This window comes from Gobio gobio (assembly GCF_949357685.1).
Source record: "Gobio gobio genome assembly, chromosome: 3".
Lineage (NCBI taxonomy): Eukaryota > Metazoa > Chordata > Actinopteri > Cypriniformes > Gobionidae > Gobio > Gobio gobio.
The window spans coordinates 54,863,962-54,891,743 of NC_137099.1; the positions used below are offsets into that span (position 1 = coordinate 54,863,962).

Below are 27,782 nucleotides of genomic sequence, written 5' to 3' on the forward strand. Positions count from 1 at the left end.
TCAAAAGAACGATTCGCTCGCGAATCAAACATCGCTAGTTCAATGACATAACAAGCTTAAGAAACATGAAACTGTCCTTATATTGATCTCGATTTGATCACGGACAGCCAGACTCCAGTGTGAAATAGCTGGCCGTAGTTCAATGTTTTCTAGTGTGACCGAAGAAAAGGAGGAGGAAGAGGAGGAAGGGGACAGCACAGGACAGCTCCGCCTTCACCTTGTCGCGGAATTCACAAGGGAGATTTCAGGACGTCAGATCCTGACAAAACACACACATCCTCATCCATTTACTAACAACAGCGACTTGAGTGTGTTTTATATCCATGCGTGATTGATATATTGGACGTGTTTTGTTTCCAAGGGCATTTATGCGTATTTATTACCAATGTGCAACTTTTACACTCCATTCTCCCGAAACTGCCGCTGCAGAACACGCTGAGCTCGCGCTGGCAACTCCCTGATTTACAGTTTCATGCGCGTTTCTGTTTGGGATTCTCGTCAACTCAGGAATTATGGGATGCTGCGGCAGCACACAGGTAAGGGATCATAAAACACAACATCGTGTAAATGCATGCAGATTCACATGCGGAAACTTTTTGGAGTTGAACGACCACATGCATCGCAAGAAGTTATGCGTGCATACGGATTTCATATTACGAACACATATATGCAAATATCTTGTTAATGGGGTTTTATAAAAGAGAAGGTCTGTGCACTTTATATAGAGATATATTAGGACCGAATCGCCTTTATCGCATCAAAATAATGATAAAAAATAAGGGTCAGAGCTTTGTTTGTCAACAGTGTAAAGATCATTTCCGGGTTTGACTGTGAGAGAAGGAGGCAGGTGTGTTCACACAGTCCCATTCATTCACTACTCTGCTTTCATCTGGTTTTATCCATGCTATAAGTGTCTAAAATCTACGCCGTGAGGAAAAAAAAACAACTACATTGACTCTAGTTTAACTTTTTGGATTTTGTCTTTTCAACATGATTTTTTTTTTGGATGAAAAAAGAGAAGCTATTATTTTTTTTATAATTTATACCAGTGTTTTTATTGTTAACTAAATCGAAAATGATTACCCTGTTGAAAAAAGCAGCATATGCTGGTTAGGTATGTTTTGAGGCATGGCAGCTGGTTTGAGCTGGTTTATGCTGGTCTTGAGCTGGTTAAGAAGCTAGCTCCAACACTTGACCAGCTTAAACCAGCAGCCATGCTTCAAAACATACCTAAGCATATGCTGTTTTTTTTTTCAACAGGGTAAAAATCTTTTTGTTAATTGAACTTAAGCCAAAATAATATATACATATTAGATGAAAAACTTAAACTTAAAATGAAAATTAGTTGCAACAAATAAAATGAGCTGAAATAGAAAAATAAAATGGAATAAAAAAATGACAAAAGCACATAGCAAAATTACTAAAACATGAACTTGGAAGTTAAAATGAAAACAAAAAATATATATACATTTTTGCTAATACAAAAAAAAACCTACATTAATATATAAATAATACTAAAATAACCTTTAATTAATACTTTTTTGTAGTTTTCTTAAATAGTCATGTTGTGTGACAAAAGAACATCTGTTTGTGTAAAAACTCTATTTAAAAAAAAAAAAAAAAAAAAACTATTTACATTTTTACATTTAGCTATTTTGTATGTGTCATGTCAACGATGTCAACTTCCCCTTAACAGAAGACACGCGACTGGAAACCCTTAGAGCAGAGGAAGTGCACAGATATCCCATGGCTGCTCCTCTTCATCCTCTTCAATATCGGCATGGTAAGAGAACAGATGTGATCATGCGATATATCAAAAGAAAGAACAGAGCCTTTGCTTTTAAACAAAAAACATGTTGTATTCTAGCTTCATGGATTCTTTTTTTATTATCACTTGAATGTGGGTAAGTTTCATTAAAAAAAATTGAGCAAAAAAGAGTAGATCGAGTCCATCAACACCGCTAATGCTTGCACAGTCCTAGACCTCATCCTGGGTCAACATTTCATTCAGTAACATTAGGCAGTTTTGATTTATATGCTGTTTAAAGGTACTGTATGTAAGTTTTCACTTTACTAAAGCATAAAAATGTCATAATGTGCTTTAAGATATGTAGGAAACATGCTAAATTCGCCTACTTTTTTCTCAGAAAAACAAGGGTACAGCCTTGTATGTTACTTTTGTGTAATTTTTTCTCACCTGGGGTCCGTTCTTCGTACCTCGCTTAATACATCTGAGATGATTTGACAGATCCCAGATCTTCTAATCGTGATAGCTGATCTCTGGCTAATTTGGTTCTTCAAAACAAATTTGCGGATTGGATTAAAATAGCTGGATTAGATGGTTCTTGTGTTCCCTGAAGAGGGCAGATGCATTGATACTCGAAACCACGATCAGCAATGCAGCGATTGGCTGGCGGCAAGACAGCAACGTAATGACATCATGCCTAATTAAAAAAGCCACCTGGCAAAAAACTTGACAAATTACACAAAAAAACCCCCACAAATTTCTGGACCTTTATAAGGAAACAGCTAAACATAAAACACTAAAACATAAAAGTTATAATAGATAAATGATAAATGATATACAAAAATAAAAAAAAAGATGATTACCAATTCTTTATATTCACGATTTTATAGTATTTGCACACCCTTTACATTTTTATTTCAATGTTGTAATTGGCAATTCATTTAATTTTTAAGTTAATTTGAAGCAGATTTGTTACGTGACAGTATTAAAGTTCAAGATCAAGTTCTCTTCTTCTGCGCTTCATCAAGCCACTCCCATAATATCCGTCATCACTCAAATTAATGCACTGCTCAGAGTAACTGTACATGTATATGTAGCATGTGTGTAAGACTGCAATAACATTATAAAGTAATTATTCCATCACAAATAAATATCTCCATCAAGTGGCTGTGTCTGTAGTATATACACCTTTTACACAACATTATTTTCAAATGCATTTTTATATTATTATTATTACTATTTAAAACGATTCTTGCCCCTGGTTCAGTAATGAACTCTTGTAATAAAGTAGCAGTGGCTGGGACAGATTTTAAGTATCACCTCAAGATGCAATCTAATCCTGTTCACATGAAATAAGCCGCTCGCGTGCAGGTTTAAGCTTATGGACCTGTTGCAGTGACAGCAAGTCCAGGATGAGCGTCGAAGAACCAAACAATCCAAGATCATGCCAAATCGTCAACAATCAAATCCAGCTAACCGAGTTAGCGACGTACGAAGAACGGACCCCTGGGCTGGGCTTGTTTTTTTTTTTTTTAATAACAAAAAAGTTTTATTTTTGGCAAATGTAAAAAGGCCCTTTCAGACCACAAGTGAAGTGAATAAACCACAGACTGAAGAAAAAGCTAATTCACACGTGTACACTTACAGTAGAGGGTGCAACTCAAACAAAATAATAATGTGAGATTAAATTCATAAAGTATATTTGTGTAATTTAACATTTAATAATGCATTTCACTGTTTTTATTCATTTTGAGGAATACTGAATCGTTTTTTGTGCAAGCGAGATGAGTAAATGCATGTTCCCATTTGTGACACTGGACCACAAAACCAGTCATAAGGCTAAATTATTTTTAGATTTATACATCATCTGAAAGCTGAATAGATAAGCTTTCCATTGATGTATTTGTTAGGATATGACAATATTTGGCCGAGATACAACTATGTGACAATCTGGAATCTGAGGGTGCAAAAAAATCGAAATATTGAGAAAATCACCATTAAAGTTATCCAAATGAAGTCCTTAGCAATGCATATTAATAATAATAATACAGTTTTGATATATTTACAGTAGGAAATTTACAAACTATAATGCAATGAGTTTGCCTCCTTTTTTTCTGAGAAGATCAATAATATCAGAAAGGCAATCACTATATCTTCATGCTATGCTGAGGTCAGACAGACTCGTCCACAATTTCGTCTTATTTAGAAGAAATCGACTGTAAAATTTTAGAAGAAACGTCACAGCACATTAAAACATCAACCTGCGCCCTTGACACACTCCCCACTTCTTTTTTCAAAAGTGTGTTTAACTGTTTAGAAGCTTCTAGATGTGGTAAACGCCTCACTTCTTTCTGGGACTTTTCCAAAGTCCCTTAAAACCACAGTAGTTAAGCTTCTCCTGAAAAAGAGAAACCTGGATAACACCATATTAAGCAACTACAGACCAATTTCAAATCTTCCTTTCATAGACAAGATCATTGAAAAAGTTGTTTTCAGTCAGCTGAACAAATTATTGAGCTCAAACGGATACTTTGACAATTTTCAATCCGGTTTCCGACCGCATCACAGCACAGAGACAGAGACAGCGCTCATAAAGATAATAAATGATATTCACCTCAATACAGATACAGGCAAAACATCAATTCTGGTACTACTCGACCTTAGTGCTGCATTGGACACTGTTGACCACAACATACTTCTTGACAGGCTAGAAAACTGGGTTGGGCTTTCTGGGATGGTTCTTAAATGGTTCAGGTCATACTTAGAAGGGAGAGGTTATTATGTGAGTATAGGTGACCATAAGTCTGAGTGGACATCCATGACATGCGGAGTCCCACAAGGGTCAACTCTTGCACCACTCCTATTCAACCTGTATATGCTGCCACTGAGCCAAATAATGAAAAATAACAAAATGTCTTACCACCGCTATGCTGACGACACCCAGATCTACTTAGCCCTATCGCCTAATGACTACAGCCCCATTGACTCTCTATGTAAATGCATTGGTGAAGTTAACAGTTGGATGTGCCAAAACTTTCTTCAGTTAAACAAAGACAAAACTGAAATCACTACATTTGGAAACAAAGATGAAATTCTCAAGGTGAATGTATATCTTGAGGCTAAAGGTCTAAAATCAAAAAATCAAGTCAGGAATCTTGGTGTGATTTTGGAGTCAGACCTGAGTTTCAGTAGTCAAGTCAAAGCAATAACTAAATCAGCTTACTATCATCTGAAAAATATTGCAAGAATTAGAAGCTTTATTTCCAGGCAAGACTTAGAGAAACTCGTTCATGCTTTTATCACCAGCAGGGTGGACTATTGTAATGGTCTTCTCACTGGCCTTCCCAAAAAGACCATTAGACAGCTGCAGCTCATACAGAACGCTGCTGCCAGGATTCTGAGCAGAACCAGAAAATATGACCATATCACACCCGTCCTCAGGTCTTTACACTGGCTTCCAGTTACATTTAGGATCGATTTTAAAGTACTATTACTTGTATATAAATCACTCAATGACCTAGGACCTAAATACATTGCAGATATGCTGATTAAATACAAACCCAACAGATCACTCAGATCATCAGGATCAAGTCAATTAGAAATACCAAGGGTTCACTCAAAGCAAGGAGAGTCTGCTTTTAGCTATTATGCCAGCCGTAGCTGGAACCAGCTTCCTGAACAGATCAGATGTGCTCCAACAGTAGCCACTTTCAAATCCAGACTCAAAACACATCTGCTTAGCTGTGCATTTACTGAATGAGCTTTCTGTGCTTTGTCCGAACTGATTGCACTTTAATTTGTTTAAATTTAACCCTGTTTTTATTTTTCATTTTACTTTTTATTTTTTATTATTCTTTATTTTGTTAAGGCTGTCTGGGTGGAAGAGTTTGAGAGACGGGGGAGCAATAGATCAAAATCCCTCCAGCGTGAGGACGATCCGTTTAAAATCCCTCCAGCGTGAGGACGATCCGTTTAGATCTGCTCTGACGGATATAGATCTGAGATAGCCCTGGTGGTTCAGTCCAGAAAGATTTGTCTGTAAGGGTAATGTTTATATTAGTGGTGGGCCGTTATCGACGTTAACGTGCTGCGTTAACATCAGACTCTTATCGGGCGATTAAAAAAAAATATCGCCGTTAATCTATTCTCAAAGTTGGGTTGGGAGCTGGGTCTATACTACGCAAGCTATGATGACTTTCACCTTGATATTTTAGCGCGGATGTACACCTAGCCGAATTGCACAGTAGGGGGCGAGAGAACGAGTCTTCGAACCTGTGTGTATGCCTACTAGTGTTGTCAAAAATATCCATATTTCGATATGTATCGATACTGAAATATCTGAAACGATATGATACTTATTTTCTACAGTATCGATATCAGCTGCGCTCTCCTCTCCGACCGACAACGAGTTGACACGCTCCGCCTCCTCTCATTCAGTCCGGTTAACCCAACACGGCGAACGCGTATTCTGCTGGATTTTTCCTCATGACAGCGTGTTAGTGTTGGTGTGACCAGTCTGAATTTCGTGCGGGGTTGCACATAACGTTAATTCTACTAATTCCCGCAGATTTCGCGCTCGCATTTGAAGAGCACACATACATACCGTAATAAAACCTGCCTCTGACATACAAAAAATATGCCTCTGACATACAAGTGCAAAAATGAGCTCCTTTTTCAATCTTATTAATGGTCAAATACACTCAAAAATGTCTCAATGCCCATTTGGGTGAGTTTTAACGTAAACACAGTTGTAACCAGCTCACAGGAACAGTGTTTGGGATCCATGTGTGCGTCAGGTCTTAAAGGGACAGAAGTTATTTATTATTCAAACTACAAAAAGACAAACGATCACTTACGAGCACACATATTCTGAATGCCTTCGGCAGAATTCAAATGAGCCATTTGAATCTAGATTAATCGAGATTAATTCCAAGATTACAGTGAGATTAATCTAGATAAAAAAATTAATCTATGCCCACCACTAGTTTAAATGCACAGTTACCTGACAAATATTTTTAACGTAAACCTTACTCCATTTTCTTCCACTCCAGATACGGGTTATACTATATATATATATATATATAATATATATATTTTTTTTTTTTCACCTATGAATTTTTTTATTTAATTTCTGTGTAAAGCACTTTGAATTGCCACTGTGTATGAAATGTGCTAAACAAATAAACTTGCCTTGCCTTGCCATATAGGTAAATAATACTAAAATAATAAAATATTTCATTTCTGCTACTGGTTGTATCCCATTATAATCATCATCATCTTGTGTTTCTATGGCAGCTCTGCATCTGTGGCTTCGCCATAGCAACAGGCGCCGCCTCAAGACTCATATCAGGGTACGACAGCTACGGGAACACCTGCGGTCAGAAGAATGCCAAAATCCCAGGAATAGAGCTCAGCGGCCTGGACCACACCTCCAGAAAGTGTGTGAAACAAAGCATTGAGTGAAGCTGAAACAGTGGATCTTCTTCTTATATTCTATATGCAAACAATCACTGCGGTAGGAAGATTGAATGACCATTTCTTTCAATGGTTTTGTCACAGGTATGTGTTTTTCCTGGACCCCTGCAACATTGACATAATGAGAAGAAAGATCAAATCTGTGGCTCTGTGCGTCTCAAAGTGCCCAGAGACTGAGCTGAAGTCTTACGAGGATCTCACAAAGTTCTCAAGAAATAATGGTGAGCTCAGTGCTGACTATAGTGAACTGTAAATGGGATTTTATAACTAATGTTTTGTTTCTCCATATTGTCTCTAGGATCTGATTTATGCACCTATGACTTACAACCAGACCAATATTCATCTCACCCTAATAAAGCTACAAAATGTCCAACACTTCCTGTCCATCCAAGGTAGAAACATTATAAGCCCCATGAGTTTTGTTCCTTTTAGTCCATGTGTGTTCAACTTGAGGTCATTTGTATGCTAGTTTGCTCCTAAAAATTGGCAACTTTATAGGGATGAAACGGTATGGAAATTTAACATCACGATTATAGTGACCCAAATTATCACGGTTATCAATATTATCACGGTTTTGTTCAAACGAAATGAAAGTATTCAAAAAGAACAGATGCACACACTTAAAACATTTCAACAAGTTTTATATTTTAAATTCAACAAACAACAAATAACTAAAGCAGCTCTAAGCACTTTTTTAAGCTAGATTCTGTGGGATTTCCTTCCTTAATGGCCGTCATCAATAGCAACGCATAACACATAAATAATAATAATTTGTCGTAAATATTATCTCTAATATTATCACTGTAAATATATTCCCAAGCAATATTCTCATCAGTGTTCTATCAGACACATTTAAATCTAGCATATTTTGTGTTAGAGCCCAAACAGTATCCTAGTGAAATAATGCATATCCATATTTCCATATGATTTGACAGTTTATTTTATTAAATATCAAAACCTAGATGAGCACTTTACAGTCTTTTTATGACTGTCATTCTCTTCAAATGCTATTGAAGTTTGAAACGTGTATAACGTTACCAATGTTGTATGTAACTTTAGAGACGGTCCCTAAATTCGCCTGCGTTATGCCAGTCATATCAGATGCGCTGTGGTTCTGCTGTGTTTTTTTTAAACCATTTTCGCTGCTGAAATAGAACAAAAGCAGTCATCCACTGTATGATGAATGAATCTCCTGCGTACAGCACACGTTTATCTCTGCTTTGAGTGCAGATTTCAGCGTGAGAGAGCGGCGCGCGCTCTGAACAAAACTCCGCTAATCTGAACGCCTCTGATTATGAGATATTGGATTCATAAACTCAATAGAAGCACGTGTAAGTGTAATGCGCAACGCGATTATAACAGATGGCTTTTGAGAAGACTATTATAAGTTCAACAGCCAGAGTGGCTAGTGTGCAGCCGAAATAACGTTACACTCGCAAATGGCGGTTGTTAATGTCAAACCCTGATTATTATCCCTTAAATGTCTCCCTAGTCTTGTCTGAATTTGTTTGTTCGCTTCACGTTATTATTTCCCAGACGTAGGTTTGGTATTGAGGTCAAAGTCCACTTGCCTTGCGTTCGTAGTTTTGAAGTGTTTTCCCTATTACAGCGACTTTCTTCTGGCATGTTTGCAGACAGGGTGACCATCTTAGATTAAGTTTCCCTCAGGACTTTTGTAAAAGCCAAAATATGACCACACCTCAGATTGGGTCCTTTTAGAAGGCAGAACAATCCCCCGAGTGCTGTCACTGCTTTCTGCCATTTCTCCTCATTCAGAAAACAGCGGTGCGCCAGACTGACGCTGACTGGACAAGATTTACCGCGAGTTTTCACAACCGTGATAATCACACGCGGTTTTAATCATAATAAAATTTTATACGATATTACTAACCGTCACTAAATTTTATCGTGGTTTATCGTGAAACCGGTAATCGTTTCATCCCTACAACTTTAGTAGATATACACTACCATTCAAAAGTTGACGTCATTAAGATTTTTGAAAGTTTTTGAAAGAAGTCACCAAGGCTGCATTTATTTGATAAAAATACAATAAAAAACCTTAATATTGTGAAATATTATTACCATTTAAAAGAACAGTTTTCTATGTGAATATACTGTAAAATGTAATTTATTCCTGTGATCAAAGCTGAATTTTCAGCATCATTACTTTCAGAAATCATTCTGATATGATGAATTTAAAACGATAATAGACCCATCAATATTTACACCCATACTTATGTCAACACCGCAAAGAAAACTTTTCTGTATGAATTCCTGCTTATACATTCAGAAAACATTAACATTAATTTCTTGGTGCAGTGCATCTTTACCAGTGTTTCACCGCTGTATGCCCGTTGACATTTCCTGCTACGCCAAGTTTGCGGAGGCGTTCATCACCTTCGTCAGCGACAACAGCGTGGTGCACCGGGTCATCGCCGGAGTGATGGTATCCAAAGAGATCATCATGGGCCTGTGTCTGCTAGCTCTCGGTGAGCGCATTCACTGGGACTGTCATAAAGCCGACTGTCAAACCACTCATGAACACTTATGAAACCAACGTGAATACAAATTATGTTTTTGAAAACTTCCAATAACGTATTTTTATAAATGAACCCGGTTTGCATCAGTGTGTTATTTTAGTATCATTGAGATCAGTGTTTGGGGTAACGCATTACAAGTAACTTAAGCGATGTAATCAGATTACTTTTTAAAGTAACAAGTAACTTGAAAAAGTTGTTACACTTTTTTTGTTCTTAAAAAACAAACAAGCAAGCCCAGCGTAAAAAGTAACTCAACAGTACTGTAATGGATTACTTTCCATAAAAAGTAACTAAGTAATGCAATCAGTTACTTTTTTAGAGAGTAATGCAAATTTGTAATGCATTACATTTAAAAGTTACTTTCCCCAACACTGGTTGAGATACTATTATAGTTTTTATTGTTTTTATTTTTTAATTTTAGTTAAAGTAATTTTATTGTGTGTTTTTTTCATTTTTATTATTATTCTATAGTCTATATCGTTTTTATTCATTTTGATTTCAGTTTTAGTTATTTTAGTACATTCAAGTTAAACTAAATGACAATTTAATTTCAAGCAATTACATTTTTTTATGGTTATACTGACAATACTTTGCAATGACTTTTGTTAACTTCAGTTAACATGAACTAACAATGAAAAATACTTCTAAATGTATTAATCTTAGTTTAACATTTACTAATACACAATCAAATGTTGTATCTATAATTTAATGGATCTGAGTTCACATGAACTAATGAACAGTTGTATTTTTATTAGGGATGCACCGATATGTAAATTGTGGCCGATAACCGATAATTCTTTATATTTGAAAGCTGATGACCGATATATTGGCCGATAAATCTACATCCACAAATACATTTTTTTTAAATCATTTTTAAAGAGGCCTTATTACAAAAACAAAAGGCTCACCATTAAAAGCCATGTCCCAAGTGCACAATTATAAAGTTCATATTATAATTTTATGTAGCCTTTATTAGGGATGCACCGAATCCAGATTTTTGGGGTTCGGCCGAATACAGAGTCCACTGGTTAAGATTCTGCCGAAACCGAATCCTACTCCCATCCTCAGTCCATTATCACAGTAAACACATTAATTAAGTAAACAACGTCCACAGCAGTGTATTTTTCATTTGATTTTATTTTAACTGTAAAACAAAAAAGAAAGAATAGGCAACATTATGTCAGGATGACTGTCCTTCCTTTGCCGTACCTGATTCATTAGCTGCATTTTGGCTGCATTAGCTGCATTTTCGTATTCTTTCAGGTGTTTCATACGCAAATGTTTTAACATCGGCTATTATTTAGGATCCTAGTCACCACGAGACAAATCGGCATTGCAAATTGAACATGTAGCTTGACTTGAATTGCCTTCTTTTGACTGAAAGTACTGCCAAACAACACTTTTTCTGCTCACGAGTTCCATTTTTACTGTCTCTCAGCCTAGTAAACACCTTCCCGTAATCAACGGCGGCGTCATTACGTCGAACAGCATAGCGCAAGCCTAGGGTTCGGTTCGGTGGAAAAAAAATCTAAGTTTCGGCAGAAACCAAACCCCGTCAAAAGGCCCAATATTCGACCAAAGCCGAATCCTGGTTCAGTGCATCCCTAGCCTTTATGACAGACTTGCGCTGCACATGTTGCACTTAACTTTTCCTTTTTGAAGTGATTCCAGTCATATTTCAGGCAATTCAAAACCATGTGAACAGTGCGTACATTGCTTATCAGCTTTAATACTGTATATCGGCCAAATTTACTTACCAGGCCGATAACGAATGAACATATATCGGCTGATACCGATATGGTGGCCGATATACCGTGCATCCCTAATTTTAATGAACTAACATTAACAAAGATTAATAAATACTGTTGCTTATTGTTAGTTAATGCATTAACTAATGTTAACCAACAAGACCTTTATTGTAGTGTTACCGTTTTAGTTTAAAGTTAACTGTAATGCCTCTGATTTGCCCGAGTTAGTGTCAGTGGTCGAATTAACGCACTGTTATGCCTTTGCTTTCCGCTGCAGTTCTGTCTCTGATTCTGATGGTCGTGATCCGCTACATATCCATGCTTCTGGTCTGGATTCTTACAGCTGTTGTGGTGGTCGGGTCAATCGGTGAGGCCTTAGTTTCACATTGAAATGAATGAAGCGACCAGCACTGACTGTCACTAGCTGAAAAGTCATAAAGAGCCCATGATCTGAGAGACAGTGCTGTGTTTGTGGCAGGTGGAACTGGTATTCTGTGGTGGCTGTACGTGGATCAGAGGAAAGCATTGAACGTCACTCTACCGGCTCATGAACTGCAAGTGGCCAATGACAACCAACAAGCCCTGCTCGTCTACGCCATCGCTGCCACGGTTTTCACGGTATGAACTGGGGCTACGTTTAGAATCTCATACAACTATATGGACTGCCAAATGGCAAGAATGTTTAAATATAACTGTACGCCTCAGGTGATTCTGCTCCTGCTGATGTTCTTCATGAGGAAGCGCGTGGCGCTCACCATCGCTCTGTTCCATGTGGCCGGGAAAGTCTTCACCCATATGCCCCTGCTGGCCCTGCAGCCTTTCTGGACCTTCCTCACGCTCATGCTCTTCTGGGTTTACTGGATCACGGTGCTCCTCTTCCTCGGAAGCGCAGGTTTGTCAGCACTAACGAATGAAGGTCTGGGGTGGGCGGCATTTCAGGTAGACGATCGCAGGGCTGCACAATATAGCTTGAGTGTAGATGTATATTTTCAGATATATTAAACACGATAGTTACGTTTCTGTTCCTGTGAAGAACATTCAAAAGGCTTAAAGGGATAGTTCACCCAAAAATGAAAATTACCCCATGATTTACTCGCCCTCAAGCCATCCTATATGTATATGACATTATTAAACACATCCTGGCTCTTCAAAGCATTATAATGGCAGCCCAAAATTTGAAGACCAAAAAAGTGCATCTATCCATTATAAAAGTGCTCCACACGGCTCCAGGGGTTAATAAAGGCCTTCTGAAGCAAATCGATTGGTTTGTGTAAGAAAAATATCCATATTTAAAACTGTAAAACGATTAAATGTAAAATAATGTAAAATATCTAGCTATATATATATATTTTATGCTTATATGTATATATATATATATATATATATATATATATATATATATATATATATATTATGCTTATATGTATATATACAGTATATATATATTTATATATATATATAAGCTAGATATTTTACATTATTTTACATTTAATCGTTTTACAGTTTTAAATATGGATATTTTTCTTACACAAACACAATATATTGTCATATATATATATATAATATATCAATATATATAAAACATAATATATTTATTTATTAATCATCAGGTTTAAAAACGTTCTATTCCAAGTGCACACATCTGAAGTGATCAACATTGTGTAAATGTAAAACAAATGACTTATTTGTTATATATCTTTGCAGAAAATATGCATGAAATATGAAGGCAAATATTGTACAAACGTATCTTAAACATATCCTATATACTCAGAAATAATATAAAATAAGAAAAATCCTAAATATTTCTTAGCCAAAAAGTAATAGCAATAAATAACACCAGTAATGGGCTATTATTAATTGAAAATAATTTGTAAAAACAGAAAATAACCTTTCAGCCTGTCACCATCATGCAAACATGAAATATCAAACATACAGTAGTAGATCTTTACAGGTTTTGGTATTCCATTGAGCTATTTTTCCTATTGTTTTTATGTTTGGCGACGTGTTTGGCTGTTGCACTCGTGTGTCACGTCTTTAGCAGCGTCTCACCGATGAATCGGCATTCAAAAAACATGGCGCTCAAGTTAGAAGAAAGTTCAGCTCACGTCTTATATCTTTGCTTTATTCCCACATAAATGTGTCATAAATATTCAATATATTGTCTAGTCCTAATCCACAGATTTTATTGTTATTATATCAAAGTTTCACTAGGAACAGCATTTCAGATTTCTGTACAGTAGTGTCACGCAGTTGCATGTAAACTAGCATAACATGACCCCCCCCCACAGGAAGTCCAATGAAGAATAACCAGACGGATCTGGTGGAGTTCCGTATGGACGGCCCGCTGCAGTACATGGTGTGGTACCACGCCGTGGGTCTCATCTGGATCAGCGAGTTCATCCTCGCCTGTCAGCAGATGACCGTAGCTGGCGCTGTGGTCACATACTACTTCACCAGGTCAGAGGTCAAAGTCATTTAGAAAAACGTTAAGACACTTTATTTGTAATGTTTCCACTTTGTCTATGAAGGGTAATCGTTGTGATTTATTTTATTATTCTTCTGTCACTGTAGAGATAAGTCTCAGATGCCCTTCACGCCCATAGTGTCGTCTGTCCTGTGTCTGATGCGCTATCATTTGGGCACCGTCGCTAAAGGAGCCTTCATCATCACTCTAGTGGAGATTCCTCGCCTCATCCTCACCTACATCCACAGTCAGCTCAAAGGAAAAGTGAGTCCCGTCACTATCCGCTCATCCATGTTCCTGTCTCACCATAAACAGATAATATTAGAATGAAGTAAAATGTTGTTCCTGCAGGAAAACGCCTGTGCCCGCTGCATGCTGAAGGCGTGTATCTGCTGTCTATGGTGTCTAGAAAAGTGCCTCACTTACTTGAACATGGTGAGTCATGCGTGTGCACATTGTGCAGAAAGATAAATTCATGTTAGTTTTTTTATGCTTTAATCATGTGGCTTTTCTTCAGAACGCATATACAGCAACAGCCATTAACAGCACCAACTTCTGCACATCTGCACGAGACGCTTTCTTGATCCTTGTGGAAAACGTTCTCCGTGTGGCGGCTATCAACAGTGTCGGGGACTTTGTCCTGTTTTTGGGAAAGGTATTTATACTTCCCATTATACTGCAGAGAATTCAGTTTTTATTTTATTAATATTTTATATACACCGATCAGGTGAAGTGAATAACACTGATGATCTCTTCATCACCTGTTAGTGGGTGGGATATATTAGGCAGCAAGTGAACATTTTGTCCTCATAGTTGATGTGTTAGAAGCAGGAAAAATGGGCAAGCGTAAGGATTTGAGTGAGTTTGACAAGGGCCAAATTGTGATGGCTAGACGACTGGGTCAGAGCATCTCCAAAACTGCAGCTCTTGTGGGGTGTTCCCGGTCTGCAGTGGTCAGTCTCTATCAAAAGTGCTCCAAGGAAGGAACAGTGGAGAACCTGCGACAGGCTCATGGGCGGCCAAGGCTCATTGATGCACGTGTGGAGCGAAGGCTGGCCCGTGTGGTCCCATCAAACAGACGAGCTACTGGAGCTCAGATTGCTCAAGAAGTTAATGCTGGTTCTGATAGAAAGGTGTCAGAATACACAGAGCATCTCAGTTTGTTGTGTATGGGGCGGCATAGCCGCAGACCAGTCAAGGTGCCCATGCTGACCCCTGACCTCCGCCGAAAGCACCAACAGTGGACACGTGAGCATCAGAACTGGACCAAGGAGCAATGGAAGAAGGTGGCCTGGTCTGATGAATGCGTCGATGGTATGAGAAGCACGAGTTTGAGGTGTTGACTTGGCCTCCAAATTCCCCAGATCTCAATCCAATCGAGCATCTGTGGGATGTTCTGAACAAACAATTCTGATCCATGGAGGCCCCACCTCGCAACTTAAAGGATCCTCTGCTAACATCTTGGTGTCAGATATCACAGCACACCTTCAGGGGTCTAGTGGAGTCCATGCCTCGACGGGTCAGGGCTGTTTTTGGCAGCAAAAGGGGACCAACACATTATTAATGATAATGTTATGCCTGATCGGTGTATATATTGCAGTTGGTTGACAAGACAGCATTTATTTTATATATTTTTGTTTACATTTTTATCTAATATTTTATATAGCTGAAATATATATTTCTGCTTCATTTCATTTAACAAAGATTATATTTAATCTTTTTGATCCGAGGTACAGTTTTCACTATTGTGGGATGATTTATGTGCTAAAGATTACTAAGCTATAAGCAATAAAACAGCTTTGATTGGTGGTTTACATTTTTTCCAATTGCAGGTGTTGATCGTGTCCTGCACGGCGTTTGCGGGCGTCCTTGCGCTGAACTACCAGCGCGAGTACACCGTCTGGGTGCTGCCGCTCATCATCGTGTGCGTGTTCGCCTTCCTGGTGGCCCACTGTTTCCTCTCCATCTTTGAGATCGTAGTAGACGTACTCTTCCTCTGCTTCGCCATCGACACCAAGTACAACGACGGCAGCCAGGGCAGCGAGTACTACATGGACAAGAACCTTATGGTGAGAGATTTTCCCGTTTTTCAAGTTCAGTTAAACCCAACAAAAGTCATTTAGAATACCCTTGTGTTGTTGTATAGCAGATTAAACATGCCTTCGGTGTCTCTTTGCAATCGTTCATGTAGGAGTTCGTAGAGAACGCCAAGAAGGCGACAGAGCGGTACGGCAAAGCAGAAGGAGACAGTCGGGAAATGAAATCAATGGTGAGTTTAAAGGGGTCATGAACTGCAGTTTTATAATGTTTCCTGGGGTGCACTTATGATGCTAGTTAGTCCAAAAAATGGTCTTAATTTAGAAATAAAAGGCCATTTTCTACCCTGAATTGAACGCTCTGTTGGAAGGGGTGTGGCTGCTGTGAGACGTCAGTGTAAACGCCCACTGCTGTGATTGGCTAATGAAATTTGGAAATTCCAACATTCTGTGTGGTCGAAATGCAACATTAGTTACAGAATTGTAATGCATATAAACAATACAAGCACAAGATTAAATATGTTTGTGTAGAGCGCAACAGCTGGGTTCCCGTAAAAACTCTCCATAAACTTGAACTTTCCCATAGCTCAATCCCACCAGGATTTTTTTTTTGTGATTTTTGAGATCAAAATTACTGAATTTGTGGTGGTCATTTCCAGAAATTTGCAAGTTTTTTTTTTTTTTCGTAATTAGGATACCGCATTTACTGTATTATGTTAGATTCACAATAGTTACACATGGCAATAGAATAAACAAAGTGCATAAATCTTGTTTATTTTGGTATCTTGGCATTATTTCGCGGTGAAATGACGAATTATGCAGGATCACAAAAAAAAAATTATTGTTGGATTTTCGTTGTATCCAGTAATCGTGGAAATGCGAAAAGCTGGAGGACTATTAGCTGAAGAATAAAATTTGTTATGTGTCTGTGGTACAATCCGAAAGAGACTCGTGGCAATAACACGAAAGCTGATTGGCTGCAATATAAGATGCTTGTTGGTCTCATTTGTCGTAATTCAGCAAATTATATTTGGACTAGCAAAAGAAAGAACTACAACACCCAGAATTAAAAAAACATTCTTAAGTGCTGCTGGAGCATTTCAATGAACATTAGAGGTAGCCAGTGGTGTAAAGTAACGAATTACAAAGAATTGTACTTTATTAAGTAGTTTAAAAACAGTGTACTTTTACTTGAGTACATTTTAAGTGCTGTATCGGTACTTTTACTGTGCTATTTTCCCTAACCCTGCAGTTGCTACATTATGTTTATTTTTGTCCTGTCAAGGCGAATAATAAGTCCTGTCTCCATGCGTCACGCATGTGACTCCCGTCATATCAACCATAGTGTTAGGGAGTCGCGATCAGCCTAGAGTGAGAGACACGCGCGCTTTTTGAAAGGGGGTTGTTGCTGGTTACTGTATGATGACTTAAATCGTGAAATTGCTCCATGAGCCAACATGCATCCTCATCTCAGCGTAGTTTATCAACTGAGAGAGGAGAGAGAAAAGTCCAAAGTTAAGTTTTTCTTAAAGGGGCCGTACACTTCATTACAAATCATATATAAAACTCCAAAAATATACATACCAGCATAATTAAATCAAAAGACAATCCAATAAAAATCAAACATATATATAATATATTCAAAATAAGAGAATCAGAGTTTTTAAAGGTCCTGTTCTTCGTGATCCCATTTTTCAAACTTTAGTTAGTGTGTAATGTTGCTGTTAGAGCATAAATAATACCTGTAAAATTATAAAGCTCAAAGTTCAATGCCAAGCGAGATATTTTATTTAACAGAAGTTCCCTTTCAAAGCCTACAGCGAACGGCCAGTTTGGACTACATCTCTGTACATCCTGCTTTAATTACGTCATTAGAACAGTTTATCGACTAACCTCCGCCCACAAGAACGCGCGAAAAAGGGGGCGTGGTGTTGTTGCTCCCTCGTGGAGAAGAGGAAGTGTTGCGTTCGGTACGGTTCGGTTGCGTTGCGTTTGTCGCCATGTCGTTCAGACGCTGTTATTTTCATCCCGGAGTCAAATCACCTTTGTTTGGCCTTCAGGGGCTGTAGTTTGAGCGCGTTCATCTCCCCGTTATGGTGAGAGGCGTGACCTTTCCCGTAACGTGCGCTCTGCGTGCCCTAAGCTGCTGTCGAATCACAACACGGGAACCGCTGGCACAATCAGAACTCGTTACGTGTTTCTGAAGGAGGGACTTCATAGAACGAGGAAATTCTCAGGCCGTTTTGAGGACAAAATACTAAAATATTTGTATATATGCATGTTTTGCAATAAACTTAAAGTTGTTTCTATAGATATAATCAACAACAGTTGATTTTAATTCAATGATGATGTTCGCAATGCTTCATGGGATTGCAGTTCTTTCCCTTTTTAAAGGCGTTTAGTAAACTATCCAATTTTCAAATACTTTTTTGCTTCGTATCAAAGTTTATAATGTTGTGATTCACCTTGTACCTGGTTTGTTTGTTTCATGTCCTATTGTTGTTTAATCTCTCTGGGGAAAATTAATAGAAAAAATACTTTCAAAACCAGCGCCGCTGACTTGTCATGTATTGTGTTTCAGACTGGAGGTACAGTGGCTTGATGAAGACCTGCGTGGTATTACATCATCTGACACTCCAAAAAAGTGCTATCGAGATGCACAAAAGCTTCTCTTCAGGGATTATAATGTGACAGACATCCGTCATCACGATTTAAAGGGCATTTTACATTAAGCTCAAGGACAGTGAGCCGGGTACATGCACAAGCTGGAAGATGCACACAAATATTTCTGCTCCTACATTTTTATTCAAAAAGTTTTTATTTCAGTTTTATTAGGATACTAAAATGTATATAGGTGTTATTACCTAGCAGTAGCGGCATTAGTATTTCAGATATTTTTGGTTTAAAAAAAGCAAATCATTTAGTCCTATTTTTTTAACGGTGCTTTTTGTATTTTATCTTGTTTGTATCATTTGACTTTGAAAGACTTTCTTCCGGAACAGATGTGAAATACACTCCTGTCTGCAGAAGCTTAAACTGCTGATGTTTTTCTATGCAAGCGATAATATAGGATCTTCTCATTGGTTAGTTTCAGATTGTCCTTGAGTGTCTTATTTTAATATTATAAATAGAGTAGTTCCATCTTATATTTGCATTGTTTATTTAATTTGTGCAGGATTATATGTTACAAGCAAATATATTATACGAGACTCTCAACTTTTAAATCAACAGCGTAACACTGATTGTCATTTCCCTCGTGCCAATGAGCTAAAGTGTGTCATTTATCAACCACTAGCAACACCAAATGGAAATGCGCTCTATTTGTTTGAGGAGCCCGACTTTGCAACAGCCAATTTGAACTGTTGACAGCGGGTTTATCCCATCAATCAAGAGTTTCCATTTGATGCAGAAATTACACACTGCAGCTTTAATCTAGTGCTTTAGTGTGAAAGTTGTGTGTGCGTGAAAGAAGACAATTTACTTTTAACTACCATGTTTAGACACTCCATTCAATAAAAGCCAAAGAGACAAGCAAAGTGTTATTGATTCATTATTGCATCAGTTTTCATGAAGTAAGGATTGAATGAAAACCCCTGGAATTTAATTAAACAAATTCAATTTAATAAAGGACTGTTTACAAAACAAATTGTAATTTTGACGAACTTTTAACAAAGACAGAATAACTGTGGCTGCCCCGTGCGGGAGCTGTAGTGTCTTTAAGCAGGCAGGTGAGTTTTGAGATGTTCTTTTAGTTTGGGAATCGTCGGCTGCTCTTTACGACACACGTGGCATCGCAGAGGCAGCTTCAGTAGTTCACTAGCACCTTCCTTCACCGTCACTTTCCCATCACACTCCAGCATCGCAACAACGTCTGTGGGAAGAGGAGCATGAACACTTTACTTGATTACACTAGAATGCTTGTTTATTTTTAGGTGCGAAGGCACCTATTGTATCCACTGGCATTCTTCTTCCGCTCTTGAGTCTATGGCAGCCCATAGAAGCTCTTGTGGGAAAGTTAGGATATTTAACAGATAGAGGACCGTCTGAACTGTCACCATAGCAAATTTGGAGTCTCTAACTCAACCCCTCTAGCGCCACTAACTGTCCAAATTTTCACCCACTTTTATGCTTATAACTTTTGAAGAGTAAAGGCCTTTGCACACTGAGTCCGAAATTCGCATGCGAAATTTTCGCACGTCAAAAAATTAATTTGACCTCACCTTATGTCAATTACGCTTGCACACTGCCTCCGAAACTTTCGTCCGTCAAAAAAAAAAATCGGAACAGGTTTGATTTTCTGCGTTTTTCCATCTACAGCTGATGCCCAACCTAAAACTGCTGGCAGTGCTGGGGAATGAATCGCCAGTGCTCAGATACCTACAATTATATATAGCCTACAAATATTATTGTATCAAAAATACTACAAATATTATTATATCACAGCTATAATTTATAGCACACCAAGTCCCTGTAAACCGTGTGTGTGTGTGCGCGCGTGCGGATCCATACCTTTAGACATAGGCTGTCAGTCTCTGTTCAGGATAAATTGATTCACGGAAATTTGTGGTCTTTTTAATATGTGGCTCCAGTATCACTAGCAAAGCATCAAACGGAGCCACTGACATTCTAAAGTAAACTTTGAATCGATCTGGATAATCCCGCAACGCTCCTTGATAAGGAGGTGGAACTCTCCTTCCTCTCTACGCGATCGCAGAAGTGGATGGACCCAATATTTCATCTTTTTCATTTTTTAAGAGAGAGGACAAAAAAATCATCCTCACTACTTGAAGACGCCATTGTGTTGTTTTGCGTTTTTATTTCTAAACGCATTCATTAATACGCATCGGACTCAGTGTGCAAGGTCTCTGTGCGTGACGAATTTTTCAGATCACGAATACGAAAAAACGCATGCGAAAATTTCGGACTCAGTGTGCAAAGGCCTTAAAGGGTTAGTTCACCCAAAAATGAAAATTCTGTCATTAATTACTCACCCTCATGTCGTTCGACACCCGTAAGACCTCCGGCGCTACGTCATATTCTCGCGCATGCGTCGTGGAGGCACACACGGAAGACAAGAACAAGTTGGATAAAGGTGTTATTTTGATTTTTTTTTGCGCACAAAAACTATTGTCTTCGCATCGTAAAATTATTGTAGAGCCACTGTGGTGAGATGGACTTTGTAACGACGTTTTAAGTGCCTTTTATGGGTCTTGGGAGTGTAAATGTACTGAATGCCAATGGAGGCCTAACTGAAGCCTTTCTCAGCCATCAGCTTTCAACTAAAATATCTTCATTTGTGTTCCGAAGATGAACGGAGGTCTTACGGGTGTCGAACGACATGAGGGTGAGTAATTAATGACAGAATTTTCATTTTTGGGTTAACTAACCCTTTAAGGGCTAGAAACACAATTATTTTCACGAAGACTTACTTTTTGCAACAATGAACCAGATCGTCTTCAGACTATGCTGACAAAAAGTTATGGAATTCAATTCACTCGTATAACACGCAAACAAATTTGACAAAGTGCCCGAAGGCTATGTCGCCGCAATGCTTTAGTGTATCCTGACAAAATTTGGTGTGTGTTATGACAACCAGGACATCATGTGGTCAGGAGATATGAAAAATTGTTTTTTTTTACTTATTTAACTTCTGAACGGTTTGGCCAAAAATCTTTAGCTTCCGTGCTGCATGCCTAGTTAAACGATGCCAATTTTTGCCAACAGCCATTTTTAATTTTGTCGTAAAATGATATATATATATTTTTTTTTTCGGTATGCGTTTTCGGCACCATGCCTTGATGGTACTCAAAAAGTTTAAGAGTTATAATGAAATGTACAAAAATGCTAATAACTTTTGATGAAATTATCCTATTGTAATGAATGGCTGTAATAAGATTCCTTGGATCATGCCGAGAACATAGATACCAATTTTTCCATTGGCGGCCAAACTTTGTCCGCCATTTTGATTTAAAACCTACTTTTTCAAACTTGTCCTAGACCATTTGTCCAATTTTCACCAAGTTCGAGTCAGACCATCTTCAGACTGTGCTGACAAAAAGTTATGGATTTCATGTCAATAGACGAAACTATTTTCCAATACCACAGCAACAAAGTTGAGGCATGATGCCAAAATGACTCTGCAATGCTTTGGCACATTGACACCAAATGCATGTGTCAATGGGTCTCATTCACTATTAATTGCATGGATTCTTTCGTATTTGTACACACAGGAGAACTCGCAAAAAATGTCCACCTGATTCACAAAACGTTCGGACACACAAAAATTAGTTCTTAACCTTGTTCTCATGTTAGTGAATGTGGAGTATTCTAAATGAGCGGCTGCGTTCACGAGGTTAGTCATTTGCATAAAACACGCCCAAACATCTCCATATAAGGGCTTTCCGCACACGCTTTCCTCACAGCCTTTCGTCGCTCTCATCAAACTTTGTGCGTGCCCATGCTTAGTGAATGAGACCCACTGTCACCTTACTCTGACCACAACACATCAGTTACATAACAGCGCCACCTATAGGTTGAAAGTGATCAACCATTAAATCACATTACCAGTGATTGTATTTGATTTTTCAGGCACTAAAAAATTTATATGTCTTTAATTACTCATTGTTGCAGTTAGTCTGATGCTCCCAGCCATACAGCCAAGACTTGTGATAATTGCTCGCAATTATATTTACTAACGCTTTACATCCATGTGATGGAGCAACATTTTCATTAAAGGATTATAAAGACTTTTTTTCAAGTTTAAAAATAACAAGCGCAAATAAATCATGCAGAAACATTGCATCATATGTTTTCATACAGAGTTTGTTTTTCTTCCACTCACCTTTAGACTCAACAAAATAGTCGGTAGTGAAGGAATTCCAGTGCTTCTTGTTCTTCAAACACTGCGAGTCGAAGTCTTGGCTGATAACGTGCAAGTGGACGTGACTATGAGAGGAAATAAAACATTTAATTAATGACAAGCCCCACCCTCCCCACATCAGCAGCCAATCGGGGCGCAGACATGTGTACCTCATGCTGGGGATGGCGTGATAGCCCAGACGGAAGCGCGGTTTGTCTGCATCATGGCACTGCTGCACCATCTGATCTCCCACACGCTGCATGTGCTTGAGCAGGTCCACGTGCTCCGGCCGCAGAGCCTTCAGACTGGAGATCGAGTCCCACGGCAATACCAGCCAATGGTAACGCGCCTTCGGGTACTTGTCCTTGATGACCACCACCCTATCATCTTTGTACACCTGACAACAATAAAAGGTTTATTGTTTTTTACACATACACACTACTGAGTAAGATTTTCTCTTCTGCTCACCAAGGCTGCATTTATTTGATCAGAAATCAAGTAAAAACAGAAATATTGTGAAATATTATAACCATTTAAAAGAACTGTTTACTATGTGAAATTATTGTAAAGTGTAATTTATTCCTGTGATCAAAGCATCATTACTCCAGTCTTCAGTGTCACATGATCTTTCAGAAATCATTCTGATATGATGATTTGATGCTCAAGAAATATTTCTGATTATTATCAATGCTGAAAACAGTTGTGCTGCTTCATATTTCTGTGGAAACTGTGATACTGTACTTTTTCAGGATTCTTTGATGAAGAACGTTCAGAGGAACAGCATTTGTTTGAGATAGAAACCTTTTGTAAAAATGACTTCACGTCACTTGATATATATCTAGAGAGGATATATTTTTTTAATGACCCTACAGGTACAATTAAATCATCATATATGAGGAAAGTATATTCTATATTTTTAAACATGGGTAAGATATTCATCTGACAAAATTATTTGGCAAACTACAGCTAGAGGTTTTATTTTACTATACAAACAAAATGCATAGAATACCAAAAAGCTCACAAGAAAAAACATACACTGACTACAACATAATCAGCTATTAATATTTAGCTGGTTCTCTCTTGTTTTTGCATGCGTTTATAATTTCTTTGTATGGCCGCCTGTCCAAAAATGATTAATTTGGCATGTTTCGTAGCATTATAACAAATAAAACAACTGACTCCAAGCACAACTATGCAATATGCTTACAAAGTCTTTGACAAATTTGTAATAAAATATATATATTAGAGCTGCACAATTCTGGATAAATTGAGAATCACTATTTTTTTTGTTTCAAATAGAGTTCATAATTCTCCCACGATTCTGAACAGACAACTAAACAAAATAACATGTAATTTACTAGAGGTTCTGACAAAATGTTAATTGCTTTAAAATGTTTAATCTGAATTATTTATTTATTTATTTTTAATCGAATTGAATGAATGATTCAATGATTCACCCATAAAGACTTCCCTTGTTTTATTACCGGATGAATCAGCGTGTTTAATGATTGATTCAATGACAAATACATTTAATTGTAACAATGTTATGTAAAATAATATCACGTGGGTGTTCGAAGATCGTGATTGTGATCTTTTAATGATTAATCGTGCAACTCTAATATGTGTATGTGTGTGTGTGTGTGTGTGTATGCGTGTGTTACCGGTTAAAAAGTTTGAGAACGGTAAGATTTTTTTTATGTTTTTAAATAAGTCTCTTCTGTGCACCAAGGCTGCATTCATTTGATCAAAAATACAGTAAAAACAGAAATATTGTGAAATATTTTTACAATTTAAAATAAAATATATTCAAATAGAAAAAAAGTTCAAATGTAATTTATTCCTGTGATCAAAGCTGAATTTTCAGCATCATTACTCCAGTCTTCAGTGTCACATGATCCTTCAGAAACCATTCTGATATGATGATTTGATGCTCAAGAAATATTTATTATTATTATCAATGCTGAAAACAGTTGTGTACAATTTTTCTCAAGATTATTTAATGAATAGAAAGTTCCAAAAAATAGCATTTATCTGAAATATAAAGCTTTTGTAGCATTATAAATGTCTTTACTGTCACTTGATAAATTTTATGCATCCTTGCTGAATAAATGTATTCATTTATTTAAGTTCTCTTACCGTTCTCAAACGTTTGACCGGTAGTGTGTGTGTGTGTCCTCTTAATTCATCAAGATAAGTTTCAATAGAAATGAACAACTCATACCTGCATCTTGGGGTCCTGCATTGACACTTTAAGCCCTTGGCTCCAATGGCCAGCAGATTCCTGGGAAACAAGAATGTTTGCAGTGTTTTAGTCCAATGTAATAAAAGAGGTTGCCATTTAAAAAAAAAAAAAAAAAGGTTTCTCCAACCAGCTTGGAAACTTGGCTGGTTGGAGTAAAAACTTTAAAGTAAAAAGTGTATGAAAATTGGAAAAAGTATCAGAACAATATAAAACTACTGGCTAAAAAAAGTGTAAAATTTTATTGCAAATTATTGCAAAATCACTGTAACTCGGGCAGCTTTATTAGGCTACTATTTTATCACATTTACTCATTAAAAACAAACCAATTTCAACTTGAGCAGAAGAAACTCACGGATTTATCATGTCCAGGCGGCGGTGTCTTTTTCAGTGGCGGTGAACCGTCAGATGTTGATGTTGCATTTGCAGGGCTCTTGATCTTCTCTCCGTTCCCCTCAGAGCTCATCCCATGGGCTCTTTTGGAGGCTTTGCCCCCCTCTGCAGCGGGTCTGGGTGTGAACGTCTCAGTGAACTTCACTGTATATGGATACAGCTGGTTGACCATGTAAAGTCTCTGGCCCGGCTTTATGGTCACCTGGTTGCAGAGGTGGGCGACATGTGGTTTGTAGGATGTTAAGACCAGTAACCTGTGCAATACAGCCTCAATTACAAGAGAACTGGGCATTTATGGACATACTGAATTTGATAGACAATGACAGAATAAACACAAACTGCTATTTTGATGACACTGTACCTGATTGTCTTTCCCCACAACCACATTGTCCACATTTGTAGGATTCACACCCAACTGTTAAATGGACCAAGCATGCATTATTATATTATGATATCTATTATGCCATAATATATTACATTTTCTTTAATATTATAATATTCTAGCATACCTGTTTAACAGAGATAAATCCTCTGTTGCAATCAGCTCTCAATTCCACTGCAAGAAAAAAACATTCAATGAATAAAGCCTGCATTTCTTTACTTCACACTGGCTCTTGTGCTACACTACCTTGTTCTCTTGAGCACTTTTTGTCTTTTATCTTAGTTTCTGGTCCTCGACCCAAAGTCACAGCTTGCTGGTGATGAAGCTGAATGGGTTTATGTGAGCCATCTTCACTTACTAGTAAGCACACTGGCATCTCTCTGAAAACAGTTTGATATAGCCGTTTATAACACATATGGGCTGATTCGTGAATGTACAGCAGACTGAAGTCTAAAGTGCTTGTCTAAAGGTCACATATATTCATCACTTACCCTGCTGGTGGTGGTGTAATATAGGCTATCTACAGCAGAAAGTGTTGTAGTTGAAAACAAAACACTGGGAAGTGCAGCACATGATGCACACGGTCTTCTTCATGGACACCAACAAAACAAACACGCAGGCGGACGCGCGCATACTGCCACCCACAGGACGATAACCTCACATTACAAGAAGAAAGATTTGTGCAGTTTGTGGACACATATCCTTTAACTAAATTAAAACAAACAATGTTATATCATGTTATTATATATATATATAAAAAAGTATACAGTTAACAGGTTTTCACTGTAACATTTTAGGCTACTCTGTTGTTTTGTTTTGTTTATAGCCTAAATTATTTACAGTGCATGGGCAAGTCAAAGACAATGACTAAAACCGAATGATTAATTAAACATTAGCTTATTGCTTTAATTATACACCTGTTACTACACCAGGTTTGAGTCTCAATAACATATTGTATTATTTGTATGCACTTTTGGGACAGAATGTATGAATGGTCAGTTAGAAAGAATGTGTAACATCTGCTTTTGAATGAATATCACATTGTTAAGGTTGTTTTTTATGCAAAACAGAGTTGAATTTGGGTGTAATAACATTTTGATTATAGCCTATAAGTTTTATTAAACCAATTTTGTAATTTGTTAAAACTGCTCCAAGTTTTGTAGCATAAATTTGATTTCAATCCTTAAAGCAGCTAAAAACAGGAATGCCTTAAAACCCTCAGAATGACTTGCAATATTGATTAACATAAGCTTTTGCTTTTAAATATTTCTGTATTTATGGTGCGTTAAAATCATGTTGGAAAGATGAATGGCATCATAAATTCGTAAAAATGAGTGGAAGCTCTGGATTTAAACCCCTATTTTACAATTTAGGTGCATGTCAGGCTTTTTATGTTCAAAAAAATAAGCTTATTGCCCATACAAATATAATATCATTAACCTATAACAATATAATATGTAACACAGTTTACAGTGGCTTTAAATAAAAACAAAAAGCTAAACACACCTGATACACACTCTTTGTTCTTGATTTTCTAGAAGTAAATAAATGTATTTAAGCTAATTAAGTTGATTAACTACGGTATAGTTTAATTAATTAATTAATTAATTGTTATTTTAAGTTAATTAAGAGAAGGTACACCGCCATCTTTCTGTGACGAAAGTGACTTGAACACACCTGATGTCATAAACACGACTTCCCAAATCATAAACGACTTCCCAACTCGTAAACACGACTTCCCAACTCGTAAACACGACTTCCCAACACGTAAACATGACTTCCCAACTCATAAACGACATCCCAACTAAACACGACTTCCCAACTCATACATACAACTTCCCAACTCGTATATACAACTTCCCAACTCATAAACATGATTCCAACATGTAAACATGACTT

The 27,782-nt window shown here is 37.5% G+C and overlaps 2 protein-coding genes across 3 annotated transcripts; one reads left to right on the forward strand and one right to left on the reverse strand.

Moving 5' to 3' along the window:
- slc44a1a (solute carrier family 44 member 1a) lies at positions 1-19,540 on the forward strand. Its single transcript, XM_079812288.1, has 16 exons — positions 1-536; positions 1,697-1,783; positions 7,043-7,185; positions 7,307-7,443; positions 7,521-7,614; positions 9,542-9,711; positions 11,788-11,877; positions 11,989-12,128; positions 12,216-12,402; positions 13,799-13,967; positions 14,082-14,238; positions 14,326-14,409; positions 14,492-14,629; positions 15,807-16,043; positions 16,166-16,243; positions 18,592-19,540. The coding sequence occupies exons 1-16, from the start codon at positions 513-515 to the stop codon at positions 18,610-18,612; spliced, it is 1,956 nt and encodes a 651-aa protein (XP_079668414.1). The 5' UTR covers positions 1-512; the 3' UTR covers positions 18,613-19,540.
- aptx (aprataxin) lies at positions 19,492-26,487 on the reverse strand. Of its 2 annotated transcripts, none has more exons than XM_079812289.1 (9): positions 26,375-26,487; positions 26,130-26,263; positions 26,011-26,057; positions 25,863-25,916; positions 25,464-25,703; positions 25,091-25,150; positions 23,040-23,266; positions 22,852-22,955; positions 19,492-19,881 (listed from the first exon to the last, which is right to left on the reverse strand). In XM_079812289.1, the coding sequence occupies exons 2-9, from the start codon at positions 26,257-26,259 to the stop codon at positions 19,727-19,729; spliced, it is 1,017 nt and encodes a 338-aa protein (XP_079668415.1). In that variant the 5' UTR covers positions 26,260-26,263; positions 26,375-26,487; the 3' UTR covers positions 19,492-19,726. The 2 variants fall into 2 exon arrangements, with proteins under 2 accessions (XP_079668415.1, XP_079668416.1); XM_079812290.1 differs by having other exon boundaries at positions 19,613-19,881; positions 25,464-25,755.
- Between the last annotated feature and the right edge of the window lie 1,295 nt (positions 26,488-27,782).